The sequence below is a fragment of the Perissodus microlepis genome, chromosome 22 (genome assembly GCF_051167445.1).
Source record: "Perissodus microlepis isolate ML-2025 ecotype Zambia chromosome 22, ASM5116744v1, whole genome shotgun sequence".
Lineage (NCBI taxonomy): Eukaryota > Metazoa > Chordata > Actinopteri > Cichliformes > Cichlidae > Perissodus > Perissodus microlepis.
In genome coordinates this window covers 1,580,199-1,600,435 of record NC_140481.1, presented here as the reverse complement: position 1 = coordinate 1,600,435, position 20,237 = coordinate 1,580,199, and the positions used below count along the sequence as shown (strand labels likewise).

The 20,237-nt window shown below is 41.7% G+C and overlaps 1 protein-coding gene across 2 annotated transcripts in view; it reads right to left on the bottom strand.

Annotated features, from left to right (window-relative positions):
• Nucleotides 1-20,237, bottom strand: part of LOC146362372 (retinoic acid receptor beta-like) — a 255,828-nt gene that overhangs the window by 22,987 nt on the left and 212,604 nt on the right. For both annotated transcript variants that reach the window (XM_084919459.1, XM_084919460.1), the window contains one exon: nucleotides 6,981-7,141. In XM_084919459.1, the coding sequence (XP_084775585.1) occupies nucleotides 6,981-7,141 (161 nt within the window). The remainder of the gene's footprint in view (nucleotides 1-6,980; nucleotides 7,142-20,237) is intronic.

Sequence of the window (20,237 nt, the reverse complement as noted above, 5' to 3'; positions counted from 1 at the left end):
AAGGTTGGAGACCGCTGCACTAAGCAACATTCAAATCAGTTCAGAGCTTTTATGTAATGTGTTGTTTCTGGGTTTTTGGTTGATACTCTGTCTCTCGCTGTTAAAATTAAACTACTGTAAAAATAGAGACTGCTCATTTCTTTGTAAGTGAGCAAACAAATTTATCAGGGATCGAATAATTATTTCTCCTGCTGTATCTACCAAGAATAGCAGGAAATGAACTAAACAGAGAAATGTGCAGTCACTTGCTTAACTTCCTCTTTTGGGGATGTCTATATAGAGCCCATAGACATAGACGAGCTGGAGTGTTACTCGGCTGGTCTTTCACCTAATGAAGACCCACTTCAGTGGCGAAAGGTGAACAGTTGCTGCTTCGTGCGGCGACTACGGCAGATGTAGTGCTTCCCACGGTTACGTCAGCTTGCAAGCCGGGATCTCTCCATCACTGCTATATCTGTTCCAGCTGAAAGATTTTACTTCTGCTGCTGGACTTATTTGAAATAAACTGAGATCTCGTCATTCATGTCAACATTTTGACCTGAACAAAAATGTTCCTTCAGCTGAGTGAGTACACTTCTGATGTCGTTAGCTGATTGCTGATTTTTGTAAAAAACAAACAAACATACAAAACCCCTCTTAATCTAAGCCTGATTGTTTTTAATAGGTTTTCTGTTGTTACTCATTTTGAGGGATGATGATTCATGGTTTTGTTGCTATGTTAGATTTAGTGCACTGTGACACACTATTAGTCGCAGTTGATTTGTTTTTCAAGTTTTACGTGAACATCGTTTGTAGTACTGCATTTTCACAACTCACATGAAAGTCAGCTTATTTTATTTTTCCGCCTTGTGTTCGTTGTCTTTTTGTGTAATGTTCATAATGTGCGAATTGATGTGGCCCACAGTTAAGCGGCTTTTAAAGTGTGACATTTTATTAAAGAACGCGATTAATGGTTTGAAATGCTGTTGTTCAGGGCTTTTTGGAGATTGTCCATGACAGTAATAAGTCTACCTACCTGTTTGCCAGCACCCCACCTTCATCTTTATTGACAGTTAACTATGTCACACACTGTTCAGTCTTTTAATTCAGCTGATTTTTTAACTAATATTGTTATATAAATGAATAAAAAAATCTAGATGTAGGCCTGTGTTGTTACTTGGTCCTCGCTGTCACCGCACACACTCATGTAAGGAATATTTTGCTGAACATTAAACAGAAATGAAGAAAGTATTTAAAGTGAGCTCCTGCAGTAATATTAATTCATTTGACGCTGTTGGAGGACATTTTTGTACAGAATGATAATTCTTAGTTTTGATGTTTTATGCACATTTCAAATAGTAGACTTTTATGTGTACTGTGGTCTTTTCATGATGTTTTATTGCTTCTTTTCCTAAGGGAATATTTTAAAAAATGACTCCACCATTGGTCATACTCATCTAATAATAAGAGATATGTATTTAACTACAGTGGCATTTATATTTTACAATCTTAAGCCAGCAAGGAATGCAGAAACATGTCTGCATGCTACATGTCCATGTATTGTGCAGACAAAGATCAGATTGTATAAATTAATCTGATGATGTTTATCTTGTTAAATTGTTAAATAGTGATAGTTTTTGTTTGTCTGTTTATGGGGGCCCACAGATTAACTGAAGAACAGTGGGTGGAAGGGTAAGGGTGGTTAAAACCAAGCTCGATCCCAGGATGCCGTTTTTGGACAGGTCACAATAATTTACGCTGGCCTTGTAGTTGCAGAAGTTAATGGTTTTAATATTACCGCTTCTCTTATTCAAATGATTACTGTCATAATGAGAGAAAAACTGCCAAGAAGGTGTATCCTCTGGACAGGGGAAAGACAGCAGAATTCATGGTTCCATCGACCACAGCAAGTCTTTCAGGTCCTGAAGCAGCAAAACAGCCCCAGACCATCACACGACCACCAACATATTTTACTGTTGGTATGATGTTCCCTTTGCTGTGTTAGCTTAATGCCAGATTTAAAGGAACTCAAACCTTCCAAAGAGTTCAGCTTTTGTCTCTTCAGAATATTTTCCCAAATGTCTTCAGCATTGTCTCGATGTTTTGGGCAAATGTGAGACGAGCCTTTGTGTTCTTTACTTTTCCAGCAAGTGTTTTCTCGTTGAACATAGATGCCATTTTTTCCCAGCCTCTTTCTTGTGGTTGAATTATGAACTCCGACCTTAACTGAGACGTGAAGCCTGTGGTTCCTTAATGTTGTTCTCAGTTCTTTTTTGACCTCCTGGATGAGTCTCAGTCGCTCTTGGAGTAATTTTGGTAGGCCAGCTTCTCCTGGAAAATATTCACCACTGTTCCAAGGTTTCCCCATTTGGGCATAATGGCCCTCACCATGATTCACTGGACTCCCAAAACCTTAGAAATGGCTTTGTAACCCTCTTCAGACTGATGATTGCCAGTGACTCAGGTGTTTCCTTCGATCGTAGCAATATTTGTTGCTTTTGAGATCTTTTAGCTTGCATCAGGGAGGTTCTATTTAGGTGATTTCTTGACTCAACAGGTCTGCCAGTAATCAGGCCTGAGTGTGTTTAGTGAAACTGAACACAGCTTTCCAAAAAATGTGGTTAATCACAGTTAATTCATGATTTAACAAGAGGGGCAATGACTTTTTCACACAGGATTAGGCAGGGTTGGATAACCTTTCTCCCTTAAATAATGAAATCATCATTTGAAAAATACATCTATTTACTCTGGTTATCTTTGTCTAATATTACAGTTTGTTTGATGATCTGAAACATGTAAGTTTGATATATAGTGATTAGGGGTGGGTTTTGATTATCGATTTATCGATTAAAATTGATTCTAGCTTGGATAATGTAAAATTGATTCATTAAAATCCTGAATCGATTTTTAAATCGCCAGAGCCTCAGGTTAAACCTCACAACATTTCAACAACCACCAAACAGCTAAGACAGTAAATGAGAGCAGGAACACGGATTCTGCACAGAGACGTAAACACAAAGCTCGGACCGCCGACGGATCAGGATCAGTGAGATGTGACTTTCTCACCCGACGGCACGGACACGGTCGGGGCTGAAAGCCGACAGCTCGCTGACTCTGATGTTTGGTCCGCGCTTTGTGTTTACGCCCTTTTTGCGCTGATTCGGCTGCAGGTTTTATCTCTCTCCAAGCAATATTGACTGAATCGGCAGCAAAAGAAGATCCAAACTACGCTTCACAAAAACATCGTCATGAATTCACTCTGACTTTTGCTGTTTTGCTTCCACCAGGATAAAATCACACTTCATGCACAGCTCTCTCTCTCTCTCTCTCTCTGTACTTCAAGAAGTTTCCCAACTAAAAATCTGTTTTCTGCATTATTCGCTTGCTTGCTATCACAAGTCTGCCGTTGTTTACAGGCTGTCGGCCGCTGTTTGTTTCCTTTTACTTACTTCCGAAAAGAAAACCTAATTTCTGCTGTTCAATACTGAACAAATTTAAACTTTTTAATTATGCAAAATTGCAAAACGCTCAGCTGTGTCTCTAATTAAACCTCTGTAACTTTGCTCTGCATTACTTCAACAGCATCAGGTCATGTTCATATGTTGATTAATGGTTTTCTTTCGTTTTTGATCTACTGCAGAATATTTTTATAAAATTCCAGGCCAGGAAAATCACCTTCATGTTTTTCTGTGTTTTATCCTCAGTTACTTTGACACAAAGGCTGTGATGCGCACACTTTTGATAAAGGCTCACAAGTGTCAGCTTCCTTTTTATAGATATAAAAATATGGAGATGTACTGATGCATGATCTGAATTATAATATTTCTGACTGAGGCAAAATTTCCCCGATTCGAATCGAATCGTGGATTGAATCGATTCGGGACCTTGTGAATTGGAATCAAATCGATTCTAGAAATCAGTGACGATACCCAGCCCTAATTGTGATATATAATTTATATATGTATAGTGAGTTGTATGTAAGGCAAGACACCAAGGAAGGAGCAAAGGACATGTAGGCAGAGAGATCAGGCTGGAAAGGATGTGCAGCAGGTTACAGTGATTGAGGACAAATGAAAATGTGCTACCAATTAGAGAGAATCTACTGAGAAGATGATTCAATTCAATTTTATTCAATTTTATTTATACAGCGCCAAATCACAACAACAGTCGCCTCAAGGCGCTTTATATTGTAAGGTAGACCCTACAATAATACATACAGAGAAAACCTGATGAAAGGCTGAAGATCTGATGAATGAGAGCAAGAGGAGGACAAATAGAAAACAGTTAGTGAATCAGGAACTGCAGGGGATTAGTGAGGAGGAAGTGAGAGCAGCTCTCATAAGGAAGAGTGGAGTTTGCTTTAAGACGGCAGAGACAACCAGAGGAATCTGGCTTTACAGCACATTCATTCGTCTGAGGTTGTATGAGAGGCAGTTAGCACAGATGCTGGACACCATCACAAGCAAGAAATCTATTCACAAGCCAATAAAGAGAGAGAGGCAGATAAATGGAGAGAGAGACCATTAAATATGATCTGGGGTTAAGTGAGCAGCACATTAGGGCTGTGCTTAAATCACAGACAATGAGCTCTAGTCCACACAACAGCATTACAGACACATAAAACTGACTGACATCCAGATTCATAGGGACGGAGGATGTGAAGGTGCAACACACACGTGTGTGCATTTGCTCAGTGCACGTTGGGCTGATGGCCGATATTAAAACAACTTATCTTGCTCTTCCGTCTGGGTGTAAAGGGAAAGGCTAGAATAAGGGGAACTTGAGAGGACGGGAGAATAACACCCCCACCATACACCCCCCCACCACACACACACACACATACACACACACACACACACACACACACACACACACAGTTAATTACACCAGTCCCATAATTCAATAGGACCAAACAAGACAGTTGCTGGGGAATTCTGATTTAATTTACCAACATTTATCCAAAGAAATCAGGCAAGTTGCAACATTACAAAATACACTAGTAGTGTGAAAAACTGTACATCAGAAAAACTCATGTGCAGATGCAGAGATGGAAAAGGCAGTAAAAGCAGCCACCACATGTGAAGGATTGTGATAGCACGCAAAACTCTAAGGTGGCAAATATCATCAAGCTGAGCACTGTATTGCAGTGGCATATACCACCATCATCAGTGCCTGGAGCCAGTGTGGCTCAGTGCTTTATTTTGTCTTTGAAACTGCCAGGCTCATTTTTCATTACCATCACTGTCAATGAAGCATTATTCATTGTTGAGCTAAGCCCTCTCAATTGCACAGCTATCTCAGCTAACCCAGCAATGAACTCCTAAATAACTGCAGACCAGGATTTGAATATTTCACCACATAATTGGTGCTTTAACATAATCTAGGGGAGCGGGAGCTGGTCTACTTTTCAGACAAGCACGAATCAAAAGGCGCATCAGGATCCAATCGATTGTAATAATGAGGGATTTCTCGCAATCTATAAACAAGTATAATTAGCACGAACCACACTAACCACTCCAACAAACAGCAAGCGCTGCGTACACTGAGACAACAGAATCAGTATACAACTGCACACATTGGAGCAAAATTGCTGTACTATAAGCCGGTTTGTTCCCCTTTAAGATCTCATATCCAACTCTACTCAGAGGTTTATTATCACTTCCCCAAAAAGAGAGGCATTACTTCATATTATAACTGCCAGTGGATTTTAAAAAAATACTCACTTATGAAATCTGATGTGATGACTAAAACTAGTACTACCACTAGATCATTAAACATACACCCCAATCTCCTGCCACCAAACGCTCTCCGTTAGGTTAAAAACAAACACAATCAGGTCAATATTGTCTCAACATGCTATGAATGTATCAGCTGTAATGCAGCTCCTACTGTTTGCCTGTGAAAGCATCACAGAGTTTAGCTGACGTCAAGTAGGAGATGGTACTTTGGAGAGTTTCTAAACATTTCTATCACCGCTTACTTTTTTGCCATGTCACACTGAGTGCAGAACCTTCCCTCAGTGGGAAAGCTCATCTGCTTTCAGACTGGACAAACCAGGTCCTGATGTTTCTGATTGACAAGGCCCTTTGTGGATTAGCAGTCTCCAACTATCTGGCATTTCATTGCTTTTTAGTTTAGCATTTAAATAACTTTAAATAACTCTTGGCCTTGATGTCTACTGGCAGATGACAGAAGGGGGAGAAAGGCCTTGCGAGCACCCAGCTTAACTCAGTGCACAAATCTGTGGTTTAATTTACCCGAGGATAAAAGGACACAAGTTGGGTTTACAACATTTATTCCACTTTTCAGACATGTCAAAAACTGGAGGTTGGAGTGAGCCCCAGCCAGACGGATGGGCAGCTGCTGGTCTGCAAAAATCTCCCTGATGAGGATTTGCTTTTGACAATGGCTAAGTCTTCCAGTATTTACAGCTTTTGTTTAGTTTCTCCAATCTGTTGCATTCTATAAAAACTGTTGTAAACAAACACTATTACCATCGAACTCTGAGGCTAAAATCATGATGTGGTTGCTGCACTTTTATTCTACTCGTCACAATTTATATCCAATATATGGCTGCTGAGAGGGGAAAAACAATTGTCACTGAGGTTCTGTGAGGACTATCAGAGGCATACATCTGAGGTCTCAAGTTGCATTACAGGGAGATTTAGAGTACAGTACAAAAGTATGATAATGAGCTCCTTCTGTTTGTCCTTCTCTTACCTCTTTTCACTCGCCATGTATTATTTTAGGGTATTTACAAAGTGCCCCGAGGCAACTGTTTTTTGTGATTTGGTGCTTTATAAATAAAATGCACTTAAATTTGAATTGTACTGGTGCAGTAGCTGGATCAAACCACAGAAACATATTGCCATACAGGGATATGGCCATACAGGGGCATAAAGTCAAAGTAACAATGTAACATTTACTGCATTAAAAAATAATGCAACTAAATGCTCGTTGCAGAATGACGTTGTTCGGGCACCTTGTTAAATCATACTTACCGTCGTGTACTTGCCAAGCTGGCAGAGGGAGGGGAACGTTTCTTGATGAGCCCTACGGATCTTTTCAATGATTGTCTCCAGCTCAGTTGTCAGCTCGTAGCTCTCTGCCAGATCCGGCTTTGGGCTCTCCTTCTTCTTCTTGTTCCGGTCATTTCTAACAGCTGGAGGAACACAAAAATTTGGATTATTCTCTAAACAAATGTAGCTCTTAGTGAAGCAAACAACATATAAGGCACCCCAACCAATCACAGCAGATGGCCCCGCCCCTCCCTGAGCCTGGTTCTGCCGGAGGTTTCTTCCTGTTAAAAGGGAGTTTTTCCTTCCCACTGTCGCCAAAGTGCTGCTCATAGGGGGTCATATGATTGTTGGGTTTTTCTCTGTATGTATTATTGTACGATCTACTAACAATATAAAGAGCCTTAAGGCGACTGCTGTTGTGATTTGGCGCTGTGTAAATAAAATTGAATTGAACTGAATTGAATAGAGGTAGAAATGTGTTGCTAGTAAGCATTTCTTTGATTACAGTTTAGAAATGTAGCCAGTCGTCAAATTAAACAAATCAGACCTTATATAAGGACAAAACCTTTCAGACTGTAGGTGACAGACCAGAAATGAGGTGAAAAATAAAGTAATTGTGGAAGTAACAGAAACTTCAAGGCCTCTAAGGCCACTATAGGTTGGTTCCAAAAATGAGTCGGTCACCGCAAACCATGGTAAAATACACAACTCTAGCACATTAAAAACCACATTAACAGCCTCATACAAAAACAAGGTTTTTGTGAATTTGTAAGTCAGAAATGAACAGTCTCTAATTTAATGATTGCTTAATTTTAAGGGTGAGAGACAGAACAACAGAACAAAAGAAAAACTAAAATCCAGAAAACCCACATTAAAGAAAGGTTATAAAAGATAAAACATCTTCAAAAAGGAGAGAGTTGGCAAAAACTGTAGGAGCAGGTTTGTCATGAGTTATATGTGAATCAGGACAGAATCGAATAGTTAGAGAGATCGAGTTGGAAACAATGTGCAGCAAGCGGTGTTGGTCAAGTTACTTGAAAAAAGTAACTAATTACTGATTACTTCCCCCAAAAAGTAATCCCGTTACTTTACTGATCACTTATTTTCAAAAGTAATTAATTGCTTAGTTACTTGGTTACTTTTAAAAACACGATTTACAACCTGAATAGGTGACAAAGCGATAGATCTTTTAGCCCAATTCTACTTTTTCTGCATAATCCATCATACAAAATGTAATCAAATGGAAAAGTCTCTTTTTAAAACTTGTTTTATTAGTTTTAATCTTTTAACTTTATGCATCAAGCAAGCATCTCTGACTGGAAGAAATTTGTTTAACATTTAAACCTATTTTCTGCACATTCCAGCACATAAAATAAAATATTTTTTGTGTTTACACTCAGTCTTTCAAATAGATGCAAGTAAAACACAGCAGAAAATAAATAAAATCAAAGACTCAGCGGTCCTGTTGCTCTATTTTCACCTGTAAAGCAGGCGGAGGTGCAGGTGTGCCGCAGCGGTCAGTGGAAGAATCCGCGAGTTTCTCTGTGAGTTTCCCATTACGTGGTAGCGCACTCGGTGCTTGCTCGGAAGTTTAGGGTTTTTTTTTCACTGTAAAAAGAAGTTTTCTTCCCACACACAGCGGACACTAATGTTTTTGTCACTTTTTATGGAATCAAACTCAAAGTAAGGTCAGTACTTCCACGCTTTAAACGCTGCACGCTCATACTCTCTCCCGCACTCGATATATGATCCATTGTTGATCTGCACACAGCTGTTGTCACGCACGTCGCACTCGCTTACGTCACTGTCATGAGACATTCTCGCAAAAAAAATCACGGTTTTAGTAACGCAGTAACGCAGCGTTCCTACGGGAAAGTAACGGTAATCTAATTACAGTTTTTGCAATAGTAATCCCTTACTTTACTCGTTACTTGAAAAAAGTAATCGGATTACAGTAACGCGTTACTGCCTATCTCTGGCAGCAAGTTGATGAGATGGAAATGTGCTAGCAAGTGAAGAAAGTGTGTTGAGAAGAGTCCTTTGAGGAAATGGTGAATGTAGAGAATGATGGATGGAGGACAGCTAGCGAAATCAGGAAGACGATGAGTAAGGAGGAAGTGAAGGCAACTATGTCAGGAACGAATCTCCATGGACTGTTATGTTTGCAGACAACACTGTGATTTGTTTTGAGAGCCTGCAGAGGTGGAGGAACTCTATGGAGAGAAGAGGAATGAAAGTCAGTTGAAGCAAAATAGAATATATGTGTGTAAATGAGAGTGAGGAAGGTGAAAAGCTGAACATGCAAGAGTAGAGAGAGTGAATTTAAATACCTGGCACCAACCATGGCTTGGTGGAGTAGATGGAGTCCAGGCTGATTTGTATAAGAAGGATCGCAGCACGAGTTAATGTGAATGTTTACGAGATAGTAGTGAGACCTGATATAATCAGTAGTGCAGAGACAGTGGAACCAGTTGAAAAGACAAGGCTCAGTTGAGGATGTTAATTTGGGGATGACAGGAAAATGAGCACATCAAGTTAAGTGGTTTGGAGACAAAGTTAGAGAAGTGAGGCTGAGATGGTTCGGGCATGTGCAGAGGCGGGATAGTGAACGTATTGGCCAAAGAGTTTGGAAGATGCCCAGACAGGAGGGAAACAGGCGTTGTGGTGACCCCTAAGGGGGACAGTTCATAGACGAAACACAAAAAGTGCAAAGCTTTCCTCAAGGCATAAAAGTATAAAAATATTTTGCTCTGTAAATCATCTTTAATGAGTATTTATGTCCCAAATCAGGATTGCTGTCCGATCTTTGGAAGTACTGTACATCCCTACAATATAGTAGCAGTGTGAGTAGGCATTGATCTGGCTACCTTTAGAATAAGCAATGTCACATATATACAGGCTTTCTGTTGATGCACGTCTTCCAATGTTTTCATATTCTGTCACACTGAACAAACAACTGGAACGACGACTGAGGACTGCTATCTCAGAAACACTTGTATAGAACGTAGGACCCACAGAGGCTCATATATATTCACTTTTACTTAAATATTAATACAAAGAAGAACACCTCAAATATGAGCTGCAAATTTCAGTCAAGCTTGGACGTGTCGATTTTGGAGCAGGAGCTTCTTTCTTGGTCACCAATGTACAATTGGTAAAGTCCAAAAACTACATTTGTCCGTAATAATGCGTGTGTTGCTTTCACACACCTGTCTGCAGATCATATTCAGCAGAAGGACCAGTTTCTTGAAAATACCCCAAAATGACTCAGCATTTGGTTATTTACTATTGTTTTCTAATGAGGGCTCACACATGTTAGACAGCAGACTTCCACAATTCTACTTCTTGGTCTAGTTCAGTACATTCAACCACAATCCTGAGGAAGATGGCTGACTTGACAGTTGTCCTGATGACAATTATCAACATTGTCAACAAACGGGGTAAAAAACAAAACGTCATTTGTGAAAATGTTGACTGTATATTAGTTAAAAGTGTAAGGGAAAGGTGCACAACTAACAGGGACGAGCACAGCCTTGAGTTATACCGCAGTAGGTTTGGGCTGTTGGGCGATTCCCATAATGCACTGTGTTTCTTCTTGACTCATCTTTTTCTCTCACTACATATTTAATATTTAAACACCACTCTGCATTTTATCATTAGTTATTATTAGGGCTGCAACTATTGATTATTTTAGTAATCAAGTGATCTATCGATTATTCAGTCGATTAACCAGATAAGAAATGCTTCTGTCTCTTGAGCAATAATAACTATTCAAAAGAAAAAAAAAACGCAGGTCTTAAAAAATGAACTGCTCACTGGTTTCCATTTTAGGAATTGCAATGTTTTTTTGTTTCATCTATCATCTGTTTCATTTGTAAAACAACAACAACAAACAAACCCTGTGTATTTATGTGCCATATTAAATTTTATTATTTAAAGAAAACGTTCTCTTTAGTACAAAAATATACAAACATTCAGAGTCAGAGTAAAAACAAAAATAAATATGCAATCTAAACTAAGGCATAAAAATGAATCTTTACTCTGTCTTGAAGGCTTTATGAGTTCTTGTACATGTTTCTGTGTTAAAGTGCGCAGTGAATGAGTGAGTTTGTGTCTGTAAGCCTCTAGAGGAGAATGTGGAGGCTGCAATGAAGAGAAGCGAGCCTATCAGCATTCTGAAGTTTGTTTCAGGACAAACTGTTATGATGCTGTGGATGGTAATTAATACTAACATTAATTCAGTGTCCAACCTAATAACCCTCAGAGTTTTACTGGGGCATGTATATTTTTATGGGCATGTGAAAAAAGCTTTAATTGTATATTTTTAGGTATGAATGTAATTTAATCGAGACAGTATTTTATATTGTTTCACTTTCAAATCTGAAAAACTTGTGAAAACCTTGAAATAAATATGGTCTAGTCCACCCCATGCCCCCCTTTAGACTCACCCCTGTTGGCTCCATGTAAAATAGGATGGCTGCTGTCAGCCTTCAGCTAGCTGTATAATTTAAAGACTAAGTTAAGAGTTCATCTGCATATGTTATTATGACTTATGGAGATTTTCCTGCAGATTTTTCTCTGTAAAACAAATGCCAGTGGATGGAGCAGCTATCAAGTTTGCTTTTCTTCACGTTGAAGTTTATTGATCAGGCTTTTTCTGGCTTTTTCCCAATAAAAGTTTTAATGTTGATCACAGGAACAGCACTGCTGCTTTGGATGCTAGAAATATGTTTTCTTTCTCTTAACCTGAGCTCCACATCTCAGTAACGACTCCGCCTCTTTGCTCTTCCCGGTGTGTAAACAGACTCCACTTCCACGTTAAACTGTGCCAGTATCATTAAGGCAGCTGTGTGCCCGCACATCGGCTCATCTGACCATGCCACTGTGATGCTGCTGCCCATGTACACATCACTGCTGAAACGCACAAGACCAGCCAGAAAAACCATCTGTCTGGCCAAGTGGGGCTGTCTCAGGACTGTTTCGAGTGCACAGACTGGAACATGTTTAAAGAGACAGTCGCCCAAAATGGTTTCTTGGACCTGGACAAGTTCACTGAATCTGTGACCTGCTACATCAGTAAGTGCACAGAGGATATAACAGTTGCCAAAAACATCACCACAAGAGCCAATGAGAAGCCCTGGTTCATTGCAGAGATAGGTGCATCTCTGAGAAAGAGAGATGGTAAATGGTAAATGGACTGATTCTTATATAGCGCTTTTCTACTCTCACAGAGTACTCAAAGTGCTCGAGATGCTGCTTTCCGGTCTGGAGATAAAACAGTTCTCAGAACAGCCAGAGCCAACCTCTCTCACGCCATTGGAAAAGCAAAGCTTGCACATGCACAAAAAGATACAGAGCCAATTCCACAACACAAAGGACTCTCGCAGTTTATAGCAGGGCATTCGGGCCATCACACAGCACAAGCTTGCACCAAGCAGCTGGGATGGAGATGCCACCGTATGAATGATTACCGTCCCATTGCCCTGACCCCCATCATCATGAAGTGCTTTGAGAGACTTGTCTTGGCACATGTGAAAAGCAACCTCCCCTGCTCACTGGATCCACTGCAGTTTGCATGCCGGCCGAACAGGTCGACCAAGGTTGCTATTTCCACTGCACTTCACCTCTCCCTCCCCCACCTGGACAAGAAAGACACCTATGTCAGAATGTTGCTCATAGACTTTAGCTCAGCATTCAGCACCATTATCCCCCCAAAAACTGTTTGACAAACTCAGCAAGTTGGGACTGAGCACCTCTCTCTGCAACTGGATACTAGATTTCATGTCAAAGAGGCCTCAGTCCGTCCAAATCGGCGACAACGTCTCCAGCACCATCAGGCTGAGCAAAGGAGCTCCTCAGGGCTGTGTTCTCAGCCCTCTGCTGTTCACTCTGCTGACACACGACTGCCTACCGCCCTACACAGCTCTAACCACAACGATGACCAGCAACAATGAGTCAGCGTACAGAGATGAGGTTCAGCAGCTGGCGTTCTGGTGCAGTGAAAACAATCTGAATGTGGACAAAACCAAAAATATGATTGTTGACTTCAGGATGACTCGCTCCACCCACACACCACTCAGCATCCATGGTTCCACGGTATAGACTGTTAACAGCATCAAGTTCCTGGGAGTACACATCTCCTGGACCACCAACACCACCTCCATCACCACAAAGGCCCAGCAGCGCCTATCGCAGCATTGCAGCCCGATCCTCCAGACTGAGAGATAGCTTTTTCCCGCAAGACATCAGACCCCTGAACTCACTACTGGCTCCCCCACTCCCCCCCACCACACACACCCACACAAACCACTAACTTATTCTTCCTATATTTATTGTTGTTGTTTTGCACTGAATCAAACTGGAGCCTCGTCGTCTCATCTCTGTATATACTGTACTGTATATAGCAGAGATGACAATAAAGTTTACTTTGACGTTTGAATAATAATAATGCATAATCAGTTGTGCAGATACTGATAATATTGATATTTTTGGGATTCTAATAATTTCTTTGAACTGTTCTTTTACCGGGGTGGAATGATTGTAATACATCAAACTTTAATGACTTAAAAAAAAAAAACAAGAATTAGGGACACAAATTTGGACTTTTGAAATTCAAATAAATCTAATCCATACCAGTTCAACATTTAACCTCAGTGTCTTTGGACTGTTCTGAGTTGTGGTTGAGCTGACTTAGTCCTTTCCAACTGGATGCAATCAAAATAAGTTTCTCATAATATTTTTCTAGAGCATGCAATTATTAACAAACACAAAGAATCTATTATTATCTTGTTGTTTTAAAAGGTACCTTTAAAGCCTTCAGTTAATTACACTTCTGTTAGCATCAACAAGGTTTTGGCATAAATAGTTTATATAATCTGCAGTTGTTTAGAAATGGTTCCAAGAGACCTCCGTAATGAGTATACTGGGATGTCGTACTTGGAGAAGACTCTCCTGAGTTTCTCTGATAAACCTGCTACATAAGGGATGATGATGGCCCTCTGATCCTCCCTCGCTGGTGTTTGACCTTCTTTGCTGTGCATCTTTGCTGATTTGATCAAAGCCTAATTAGGATAACCACATGTTTTAATGGCTTCCTTTACATGTGTGTTCCTTCTTTTTCCCTTCAGGCTTAGAGGGAACATGTCGCGGCTGGTGCCAGGTCGCTGCTCATGTGGTCGACCGGCCTGTCAGCTGAACAGTTTTGCGTTCTTTTTCTAACTTTAATGCTCTTTCGTTGTTGTATTTCGTCGTCTACTCGGTATATTTGTATTCTTTTCCTTTTCCTCGTTTTTGTGATTTTTTGGACTTGTTTCCAACACTTCGACATGACCCCAAGGCTCACCAACCTTACCTCCCCACAGCTTTTCATCATCCTGGTAAAGCCACAGAGTACTTCAACAACACTCTGTACAAACTGGAACAATTATCACCGGACTCTCCCAAGTTCATCCTGGGTGATTTCAACCACTGTTTCCCTGACAAGTAGCTTAAAGGATCTGTTGGTATCCTTTAAGCGACTTGTTACATGCAGCACACATCAGGGGAAGACTCAGGATAAATGCTATGGCTCTGTACCAGATGCATCAACATTATCCCCCCAAAAACAGTCACCATCTACCCCAAAAACAAATCCTGGATCACCAAGGAGCTCAAGGAAATCCTTAATAAAAAAAAAGAGGATTTTCTTCACTGGCTCTGCTCTGGATAAAAAGGAGGTCAACAGGAAGGTCAAGAGGGCCATAAGAACTGCTAAACTGGAGTATAAAAACACTGTTGAAAAAAAATTCACCACATGGGACCTCTGCTCAGCCTGGCAGGGCCTCAAAACCATGGCGTCTGTGAATGCTGTGGTCACCACCACCAGAACCATCCAGGTGGAGGGCAGCAACCCCTCCTCCCTCCCTGACGACCTCAACGCTTTCTACACCAGGTTTGAGACGGACAACATGGCCCAGCTTGAGGAGTCCAGATCCTCACTCAAACCTGGCAGCTCTGCACTCACCTTCAGGACTGAGAAGGTGGTGAGAGCCCTCAGGAGGACGAGGGAGAGGAGCTCAACCGGCCCTGACAACATCAGCAGCCGAGTTCTGAGGCACTGTGCAGGGCACCTAGGAAGTGTGTTCTGGACTCTATTTCAACACTCAATTGACAGTCACACCAGCCCCCAGCTGTGGAAACACTCCACAGTCATCCCCATCCCCAAAAGAAACAACACAAAGTCTCTGAATGATCTTCGTCCTGTGGCCCTCACCTCCCTGGTGATGAAGACCATGGAGAAGCTCATAAAACAGCACATCGTAAGAGCAACTGACCCCCTGATGGACCCACTCCAGTTTGCTTACCGTGCACGCAGAGGTGTCAATGATGCAAAAATCTTCATCTTGGACTCCATCCACAAACATCTGGAGCTCCCTGACTCCTCCGCCAGACTTCTGTTTGCTGATTTCTCATCAGCGTTCAACACTCTGCAGCCTCATATCCTGGCCACTAAACTTTCCACCCGATTTCACCTGATGATCAGCTAATCCTGTGGATATTGGACTTTTTGACCAACACGACTCAGAAAGTTCGGGTCTCTGTTCCACCTCCACTGGCTCCCCCCAGGGCTGTGTGCTCTCCCCCCTGCTCTTTATCCTCTACACTGATGACTGCAGATCCACACAGCCCAACTGTCACCTGGTGAAATATGCTGACGACACAGTTCTCCTGTCACTGCTGTCAGGCCCCTCACAACACCATGGGCCCACTGTGCAGGAGTTTGTAGAGTGGTGTGACAGCTCCAAACTTGAACTGAACATGAGCAAAACCAAAGAGATGGTGGTGACCTTCTCCAGTAGGCAGAGGGATCTGGCTGCTTCAGTCACCACCATCCACGGGAAGCCAGTGGAGGTAGTTGAGGAGTACAAATACCTGGGAACCATCTTTGACAACCTCCTGCAATTCTCTGCCAACACAGAGGAGATTCTCAGGAGGTGCCACCAACAGCTATACCTCCTTAGGAAACTCAACTCCTTTTGAGTCAGCACAGCCATCATGATGACTTTTTACTATGCCTTCCTGGAAAGCATCACGACCTTCTCCATCACCTGCTGGTTCCACTCCTCAGCCTTCAGAACAGGAACAGACTGTAACACACTGCATCAGTGTGCTCTAAAATCATTGGCCTGTCAGAACTCTGGCACAGGTTTTCAGCCAACAGGCCCTCAGACAGACAGCCAAAATCATCAACGACCCCTCTTACATTCTTCACCCCGCATTTCAATGGCTCCCCTCTGGGCGACGCCTCCGCTGCATTTCCTGCAGGACTGAGAGGAGGAGGAGAGCCACCTTTGTCCCCAAAGCCACCCTGCTTTTTAAATCCAGCAGATAAGAACATTTCCCACACCAGAAACATAAACTACACTCTTCTTATACTACCGACACTTTATTCACTCTTAGTCACTTACAGTTATTTATTGACCTTTCAGTCGCTTTAATTTTAAACAGTATAATTTTAAAACTGTATATACCTTATATTATGTGTATTTATTATCTCACTCTTTCTGCCTGTTCTTATTGTTCTTATCTTCAATGTTATGCTGCTCTGTTGTATGTTAATTGCCCCTTGGGGATAAATAACATTTTTCTGATTATAGTGGTGTAGGGTCCTGATTACTCCAAGTTTGTGTTTCAGAGGGTGATGGGAGTCAAAGAGGAGGTACTGGTCCGTATTTGTGGGCTTCCGGTAAACTTCGATGTTGAGGTTGCCATTCCCTTCAATGTGCACGGCACAGTCCAGGAAAGGCAAACAGTCGTCCTTTGTGTCTTCTATGGTGAACTTTATGTTTTAATCCACAGCGTTAATGTGCGCAGTGAAGGATTCCACTTCTTGTGTTTTTATTTTGACCCAGGGGTTGTCTACATATCTGTACCAGTGGCTGGGTACTCTTCCTTTGAAAGAGCCAAGAGCCTTCCTTTCCACTTCCTCCATGTAAAGGTTGGCTACAATCGGTGACACGGGGGAGCCCATGGCACGGCCATGTTTTTGTCTGTAGAAACCCTCGTTGTATTTAAATATGTGGTGGTAAGGCAGAGGTCTAACAGTGTGCAGGTCTGATTGGGGTGAAGTTGGTCCTGTCTTCCAAGGAGCTGTCTTCTTGTAGTCGTTTTCTGACAGTCTCCACTGCCTCTGTTGTAGGTATGCAAGTGAAGAGAGAGACTACATCAAAGGACACCATGGTTTCATCTGCCTCAAGTGAAAGTTTCTGGACCTTGTTGGTGGAGTTTTTGATGTGATGTATATCAGGGACTCTCCACCAGTCGCTCTTAGAACTGAAGAAGCTTCTCGGATGAGAGGTGAAACGTCTTCAAGGAAACTTTGATTTTCTTTCCAAGCTCCTTGGACTACAATGACCTGTATGACTGAGAACCTTCACGGACTCCTTCTGAGCTCTTGACTGAGTTCCCTAGTAGTTTCTGGTAGTTTCTCCCAAAAGAGATGCTTTTCATGTTTATCTGTTTCTCCCATCCCATCATGTCTTCTCTCTCTCTCGTGCTCCTCTGTGTTCTCTTGCTCCCTCCAGTCTGCATCTCTGTGTACTTCCTGTTTTACTTTGATAGTCTTGCGTCAGTGTACATAATGTTATGTTTTGCTCTCCCCCATCTTGTCTGTATAATCAGTGTCAGCTGTGTTTTTGATGTTGGAATAAACTTTGTCCAGTATATTGTCACTCCTAATGGCACACTTGACATGCTGGTGGAATTTAGGGACTGCTGTTTTTAAGTCTGCATGATTAAAGTCCCCTGCTATGATATCTACAGTGACAGGGTATATGCTCTGTTTATTATTGATGTTTGTGTGCAGAAGTTCAATCACAGAGTTAGCATTTGCATCTGGTGGTATGTAAACGGCTGTTATTATGACAACGGTGAACTGCCTTAGAAGGTAGATGGGCCTCCATTTGACAGTCAGATATTCTATGTCCAATGAACAGTGACAGTCTGTGATCCCTGTGTTGGTACACTAGCTGTTGTTCACATACATACAGAGCCCACCTCCTTTGCTCTTACCGGAGTCCACTGTTCGGTCATGGGGCTGTGTGGTGTAGCCTGCTAGCTCAATAGCAGAGTCCAGAATGGATTGATGAAGCCAGGACTCGGTGATAAGAAGGATGCATGAATCTCTGACGGAGTTATTGGCTGCCTCAATTCATCCAACTTGTTTGCGACATAACACAGTAGAGAACAAAATTGTGACCTGAACAACACCCACAATGCTGGGCAGAACATGTCAACAGCAGCTGCATATTCACACGAGCAACCTCTGTGTAGCAGCCCAAACGTCCACCTCCTCATCAATACAACCACACTGGAGCACACTACAACAACAAGCTGATGTATCAGACCTTGCTGCCCGCCTGTCATGCTGTGACCTACTGACTGCAGGGCTGACAGTGTTTGACAATAGGCTGGAGACTTGTATAGCATGGAGATCTATTTTTCACAATGACAATGAAGAATTAAACCTAAAATGCAGTGAACAGTTTGACTTACTCACTAACTGGCTTACCGAGTCTCTTCAACATGCTCTGAGAATCAGAACTGTTCAAGTTAATAATCCAGAAGCTTGTTGAAAAACATGAATTGCAGAAGTCATGGATCAAACAGGGCTCCAAGTACAACGAAGAACACGCTAAAGCACCATCCACCTTTCTCCTACTTTATCCAATTTGTGAAACGCAGAAATGAAAACTGATCCCAGCTTCATTCTACAAAACTGCAGCACTGGGAAAGGGCCACTCGTCAGACAATCACATTTGAGAGCCCCTGTAGTAGCAAACAAACTTAGTTTTGGGTGCACTGACCTGTGTTTTCACACTCACTCTCTTTATCAGTGCATATGAAGCCGCATTCACTTGGAAAATTTAGAGGTTTTGGAATGAAGACACTGGATTAGAGGAAACGTCTGCCCAAAGGGCTCTTGATCTGTTACAAGTGTCTCAATATGCTGTGCCCTCCCTCAGTCACAAGTTCTCAATAGCCTACAAAAGTCCTATAAAACCACTTAGCAGAGTGGTTTTATAAGAGACTTACAGGATAACAAATTATTAATATTAAAATATTACCTTGGAGCAAATTTTCAATTCAATTTAATTTGATTCATTTCAGTTTTATTTATATTGCACCAAATCAAGTTGCTTCAAGGCACTTTATATTGTCATGTAATAATCCTACAATAATACAGAGAAACCAAATCACCTCAGCAGTCAAATACAACTCGAACACAATTTAAAAAATAAAAGATTGCTCTATGATGATCTCACTATTGGTTAACGGGCTTTGCTACTGATAAGACCAAGATCCATTTGACTCCAGCTGGTGAACCCAACCCCTGCCTGCCCATCAGATAACTTCTGCTGCCCATCTCCCACATTAATGTCATAATTAATTATACCTTAATTAGAATTACAACTTAACACACTGCTAATGTGGTTGTCCGATAAAAGTACCTTTCTCTGTGTCCTTATTTCAGTTCAATTCAAAGCCGGCTAACATCCTCAAAAAAGTGTTTTTTAGGGCTTCACATGTCAACTACTTCAGCTGCTGAAGGGAAGATCTGTGTGCTTGCCTATTTGCAAGCAAAGAGTGAATAAAATGTTCTAGTGGCTTCTAAAAAGCCAAAATGCTTCAATTGCCCCCTGGTGCCTAGCTGCATCCCATCCAGTGGGGGTCAAACTATCCATCCTATTCTGCTTATTAATTCAGGGTCGCTGAAGGGCTCGAGCCTATTGCAGCTGCCATAGGGCGAGAGGCAAAGTGCACTCTGGGGAGGTCGCTAGTCTGTCGCAGGGCTAACACTGTCTGTGCATGTCTTTGGACTGTGGGAGGAAGCCGGAGTACCCAAAAAAGGACCTATGCAAAGTTTAAGTAGTTCTTCACATACTGTTCTGGGTCCACTATGGGATGCGGTTCCCTGCATATTCCTCATAATCATGTATCTCATTCTGCCAGTTCTGATTGGCTGGTGATTGCAATGAACATGTCGGACCAAGCCACCCACTCTTAAATATAAATATTGCATAGTCTTTATTCAAGATAAGCCCCTCTTCTTGCTTCATCCCAGCAAGAAGGGCCGTCTGGTGAGACATCTCACTCATGCTACTCTGAGAACCGGGGTTACAAAGTAACCTAAGGTTCTCATTCCTAGCATTTCTCACTATGAAAAAATGGAGGCTCCTGTATTGTTAGACAAGCTTATCT